Source organism: Priapulus caudatus, unplaced genomic scaffold (assembly GCF_000485595.1).
Source record: "Priapulus caudatus unplaced genomic scaffold, Priapulus_caudatus-5.0.1 Scaffold983, whole genome shotgun sequence".
Classification (NCBI taxonomy): domain Eukaryota; kingdom Metazoa; phylum Priapulida; class Priapulimorpha; order Priapulimorphida; family Priapulidae; genus Priapulus; species Priapulus caudatus.
In genome coordinates, this window is record NW_014578044.1 from 25,518 (window position 1) to 31,817 (window position 6,300).

Here is a 6,300-nt window from a genome sequence, read left to right on the forward strand (position 1 = left end):
ATATCAGGAGTTAATAAAGTCAATAAGTTAATAAAGTTAATTAGTTTTGTCTTTATTAACTCTTTATATATATATATTATATATATAATATATAATATATATATATATATATATATAATATAATATATATACTATATATTATATATTATATATCAGGCCCGTAGCCCAGGGGGTTGGAGGGGTTCGAACGGAACCCCCGAGCCTCCCCCCCCCAAGCAAAAAAAAAAAATTGTTGAAAATTTGCAAGAATTTCACCCTCAGGTTCGCTCCATTTTAGTGTAATAATTGCAAAATCTCCATCGTGCGTCCGAGGACATGTGAACACGTGAACACCCCCCTCCACACCTCCCCCCGCTCGGTCGCCTTGGCTCCCTCGCCTGACGTCGCTTTTCGCGCCCGGAGCAGCGGGCTGACAGGGGGGCGGCCAGGGAGGTCCAGACCCCCCCTTTGCTCGCCGCAGGAAAAACGCATCTTGAGGGCGGTGTAATGTGTAATTTTAAAAAAAATTGGGGGAGAGCCCCCAGACCCCCCTTCGCTTGCTCTACTTTGAGTTACGGCCTTAGACCCCCCCCCCCTGGTACAATCCTGTACACGCCTGCCGAGCAAATTTGCTAACAAATCGCAAAAAACAAAACGAACCCCCCCCAACATAAAGCTGGCTACGGGCCTCGTATATAAACCGCCTAGCATGCAAAATTGACACTGACGATAAATACTCGTTTTGTAGGATAACCTTGAATAAACGGCCTAAAATAACGGCCTCGCCGATAATTATTTAATATATCCCACATCCTGCTCCTAATACATTAGTGCCTATTATAATCCTTAGTTGTTTTAGTGTCTTAGTATATTCATATATATATACGTGTGTTATTATATTCTATGTATATCTATGGGATATTTCTGAGCAGCTGCAGCTGCAGAGCCGCCGCGCACGTCGGGGGCGCCCTATAGAACCGAAGGGCGATAGACCGCAAGGTCGATAGACCGAAGATGAAAAGGGACCTATAGACGAAGGTCCGATATGACCGAATATTGAAAAAGGGACCTATAGACCGGAAGGTCCGATAGACCGAATATGAAAGGACCTATAGCCGACGTGCGTGCGTGCGTGCATGCGCACGTGTGGCGCACGTGTGTGTGCACGTTGTGGTGCGATGTGTTTGCACGTACACGTGCGTGCGTAGTGCACGTACACGCTGCTTGCTGCGTGTTGTACGTAACATAGGGTGCCCACACGTGCAGTGTGCACGTACACGGGTGTGTACGTGCGTGCCCCGTGTGTGTTACCGGTGTGATGTGTGCGTGTTTGTGCTGTGTGTGCACGTACACGTGCGTTGCATGTGCGTGTTCACGTACCACGTGCGTGCATTGCGTGCTGTACGTACCACGGGTGTGCGTTGTGCGTGCGCGCCGTTGTGTAGTGTGTTGTGTTGTGTCGTGTGTAGCGTGTGTTGTGTGTGCTGTGTGTATGTGTGTGTTTGTGTGGTGTGCGTATACGGTGTGCGCATGGTGTGTGTGAGAGAGGTGTGATATGTGTAGTTGTGTGCTGTGTGTGTGTGGGTGTGGTGTGTTGTGCCTTGTGTGTGTGGATGTATGTGCGCGGTCGCTGCGGTCGTGCACGTGCGTGCATGCGTGTGTTACGTACATAGGCGTGCACACGTGCGTTGAATGCAGTAACGCTAGTGTGTACGTGCGTGCGTTTGTGTGCGTGTGTGTGTGGCTGTGCGTGATGCACGTACACGTGCGTGCCGTAGGTGTTCACGTACACGTGCCTGCATGCATGTGTACGTACCACCGGGTTGTGCGTCGGCATTGTGCGTGGCGTGTGTGTGTGTGTGATGTGTTGTGTGTGTGTGTTGGGCAGGTGTGTGTGTGCATGGTGTGTGCTGTTTGTGTCTGTGTCGTGTGCGGTGTGTGTGTGTGTGTGTGTTGCTGTGTCGGGTGTGCGCATGTGTGTGTGTGTGAGAGAGGTTTGTATGTCTGCTGTGTGTGCATTGTGTGTGTGGTCGTGTGTGTGTGTGTAGCTGTGTGCGCGCCGGTGCACGTCGACGTGCGTGGTGTGTACGTACATAGGCGAGTGCACGATGGTGTGCACGTACACGTGCGGTGTACGTGCGTGCGTGTTGTGCGTGTGTGTGTGTGCACGTAACGTGGCGTGCTGCGTCTTCACGTTGCACGTGCGTTGCTGTGCGCGGCGTGTCGTGTACGTACACGGCGTGTACGTGTGTTCGTTGCGTGCGTGCGTGGCAGTGTGTGTGCGTGACTGTGCGTGTGTGTGTGTGTGTGGCTGTGTGTGCTGTGTGTGTGGCGCTGTTGTGTGTGTGGCGTGTGTTCGCGCGTGTGGCTTGTGTGCATGTGTGCAATAGAGAGAGAGGGTGGGAGTGCGAGTCGCGTGTGTGCGATGTGCATGTGTGTGTGAGAGAGAGAGAGAGAGATAGGAGAGTCGAGAGGAGAGAGAGTGGTGGTGTGTGTGTCATGTGCCTGTGTGGCTGTGCTTGATTGTGGGCCGATTGTGTGTGTCTGTTGTGGGTGGCGTGCGTGTGTATCGCTGGACGATCGCGTTCGCGTGTTCATGCCTGGTGTGTGGGCTGTGTGTGAGAGAGCAGGAGAGACGAGAGAGAGCAGAGAGGAGGACTGAGAGGGAGAGAGAGGCGGTGTGTGGTGTGTGTGTGCAATGTGTGTGTGTGGTGTGTGTTTGTGTGTGTTGAGATGAGATGAGAAGAGGAGAGAGAAGAGAGAGAGAGGTGGGTGTAGTGCGCACCGCGCGCGCGCGTGTGTTGTTTGTGTGTGTGGACTGTGTGTGTGTGTAGTGTGCGCGCGCGTGCACGTGCGTTGCGTGCGTGTGTACGTACATAGGCGTGCACACGTGCGTGTGCACGTACACGTGCTGTGTGTACCCCGCTTGTGGCAGTCACTGATCTCTATAATATAATCTATTATATAATAGATCTATAATAGATATATAATAATCTATTATATAATAGATTATATTATAGAGATCAGTGGTAACATGACGACTGGTATTATACAGGTTAGTTACTGCAGTTCCCGCCAGGTTTTTGGTGCAAGACAAAAGAACATATAGCAAAAACCGGGCATTTTGAACTAACCAAAACCTCATACCAAAAACAAGTTTATAGATTCTTCGTAAATCCATTTATTTACGTCTATAAGTAACAAGTTAGGTCTAGTGAGTATTGCTTACGCTCTGTGAGTCGGTGTGTCTTAAAATTTAATTAATTGTCAGTTAGAAACAATGTATCCGATGTGATTTGCGATAATGATGTTGTTCCCACTGGACACACACGACACTTCATATCACACATTCAGTGATTCACAGAAACTGAGCAAGGCATTTGAGTCTTTCCATTAATAAAATGAGAGCAAATAAACACGAATTATTAGTCTAATTTTGCGAGTTTGTGCGTAACAACATTCTTGCGGTAACATAATCATTATGTATTGTACTTGTAGAACACTGCTCTAAATAGCGTTTATCATCTTTGCTAAAAGTAAAAGGTCTGCTAGGGTTAGAAGAGCTGATAGGGTCTATGTCCCCCAGGTTACTGCCGGAATGTTTCCTGGTACTAAATAGTAAAATACTACTATCTAATATGCCGGACCGAACCTCGCCTACTCCACTAACGAGTCTAGGGAGTCGCCTACGCCTACTCCCTAACTCTAACCCTAACCCTAACCCTAACCATATCAGCTAGATAGTTACCAGGGTACGTTCCGGTATACCGGAGCGTACCCAGGGTACGTTCCGGTATACCGGAGCGTACCCAGGGTACGTTCCGGCAGTACTCTGGGGGACATAGACCCTATGAGCGTTAGAATTAAGACCTGTGTATATTCACAGACACAGGCACTTGGAGCGTTTCAATAAAATAGAATGCTAAATAGATACGAAATCTATTTACTACCAAAGTCATAATGTTTCTATACTCTCTTTCAGTTTCACCTATTATTGCCAACAATTTCCTGTAAATGCCATCCAAATGCTCATCTACAACAAACACTGGCTGCCGGCAAGCGCCATTGCTGCCGCTGCACACTGACACTTAAATATATAGTGTATATTTTTATATATTTAAGTGTCAGTGTGCAGCGTGAGCAATGGCGATCGCCAGTGTTTGTTGCACATGAGCATTTGGACCACAGGCACTTGGGCCGTTTCAATAATAAAATGATGGTTAATAAATACAACTTGTCAGTACTAGACCTACCAGTACCAGTAATACTAATAGTCTTAATGTTTGATTTGACCTAATAACTTCACTTCAATGCCGTCCAATACACCGCTGCAACACATAGCGTGCACGCCATTGTGCACAAATACACAGTAATGTAGAGTATTAACCATCATTTTATTATTGAAACGGGCCAAGTGCCTGTGATTTGGACGGCATTTATAGGAAATTGTCGGCAATAATAGGTTAAAGAAAGTATAGAAACATTAAGACTTTGGTAGTAAATAGATTTCGTATTTATTTAGCATTATATTTTATTGAAACGCTTCAAGTGCCTGTGTGTATATTGACGTTAGTCACACAGCCTGGTCGGGCTAGGTACTTGGTAGCTCTAGTACTATAGCCCGCGTACAGTTGCCGTAGGCATAGTACCATATAGTACCATATACAGTACCACATTGTACCCATATAGTACCACATAGTACCATATAGGCATAGTACCTACCTATAGTAGGCATAGTTGCCGTAGGCCTACGGCAACTGTACGCGGGCTATAGTACTAGAGCTAGGTACTTGGTAGTACCGGCGGTGTAGCTTCTTCCGGCCTTCGCTCAGGCTATTAGTAGTATTAACTTACAACAATCGACAGTCAACATTATTAAAGGTGGACATATCATCTACTGCCACTCGCTCAACCACTGAATTCCTGAGACATCTTTGGACTCTTCATGCACATACGATACGTACTCACAGGATTATTCGCAAGTATTTTATTGCGAGTTCATCCACACGGTGTTTAACGAAGACACACACTTGCACTTCCTACTGCCATTTTTCAGTCCAAAAATTCCGAAGTAGAAACGCGAATCGAGGATCGCAGCGATGTCGTTGGTAGCAGAGCTTGAGCAGGAGTACCAGCAGCTCAAAGCGAAGCTAGCCGAGGCCAAGTCCATGATCATCGGCCACTTCGACGACGACACCGAGGGTCGCCGCGGCGAAGCCGCGCAACAATCGAGCGCCGTCGCGAATCTGCAGCTCGAACGCGACGACCTTGTGGAGCGGGTCGAGGACGCGAAGCGGCACGACGCCGCGCGCGGCAGGGAGACCGAGGAACGAGAGAGGCGCAGCGACAACCTCATGAAGCAGGTGTGGTGACGAGAATTTTTCTCACATCCGAGAAACTTCTCGGATTCGACAGTCCCTGCGGTCGATTTTGCAGGGCTCGAATTTCCCTATTGCTAACTCGCAAAATGCGTGTCGATATTGGGAAAATTGCGAGTAGAAAATATAAGCACTTGCTATTTTCTGCGAGTGGAAATTTATAGCATACACCGCATACATTATCACTGTCGATCACGGAAAGAATATATTTCATGATTAATGGTCAAACAGGTCGGTCAAATTGCCTAAACAAGTTTCAATTCACCATTATTTACCGTACGTATGCATGTATGTGCGTACGCGTGCATAAAAATTGCACGTTACAATTCATTTTAGCACGTAGATTGTTTAGGCACTCGCGATTTTGCGCAAGTGGCTAAAATTGCGAAATCCGTCCCCTGGTTTTGTGAAACGTCTAAATTCGATGAGAAAGTGGTAGTGGTGGTGGTGGTGGTAGTGGTGGTGGGTGGTGGTGGTGGTGGTGTGAGTGTGGGGTGGATCAGGACTAAATCTTCATGTGATTGCACGTATGGTCTCAATGCTATCATCTATGGTTCGATTGATCAATTAAGCGGCATTAATTAAGTTTTAATTTTCGCATACGTGGTTAAGGCGGAGACGTGGGGTGGGATGAAATAGCTTTACACGAGAAATGCATGCGATATATGCAGTCAGCGAGAAAGAGAATAAGAGAGAGAGAAAGAGTAATAGATAGATAGAGATAGAGAGAGAGAGAGAGAGAGAGAGAGAGAGATAGAGAAAGAGATAAATAAAGAGTGAGTGAACGAGAGTGTGTGAGTGCAAGTGTGCGTGTGGGAAAGAGAGAGACAAGTGTAAGTGTATAATAAAGTGGCGAGAGATAGAAAGAGAGAGAGAGAGAGAGAGAGAGGGAGGGGAAGAGAGAGGGAGAGAGAGAGAGAGAGAGAGAGAGAGAGAGAGAGAG

The 6,300-nt window shown here is 47.2% G+C and overlaps 1 protein-coding gene across 7 annotated transcripts in view; it reads left to right on the top strand.

Moving 5' to 3' along the window:
• The window catches only part of LOC106814816 (kinetochore protein Spc25-like), a 13,043-nt gene that overhangs the window by 3,372 nt on the left and 3,371 nt on the right, over positions 1-6,300 (top strand). For 2 of the 7 annotated variants that reach the window (XM_014819173.1, XM_014819169.1), the window contains exon 2: positions 5,036-5,342. In XM_014819173.1, the coding sequence (XP_014674659.1) occupies positions 5,079-5,342 (264 nt within the window). In that variant the 5' untranslated portion in view covers positions 5,036-5,078. Of the gene's footprint in view, positions 1-3,083; positions 3,214-3,347; positions 3,447-3,507; positions 3,523-5,022; positions 5,343-6,300 lie in introns of those variants that run through there. The other 5 variants (XM_014819172.1, XM_014819170.1, XM_014819168.1 and 2 more) reach the window with 5 other exon arrangements.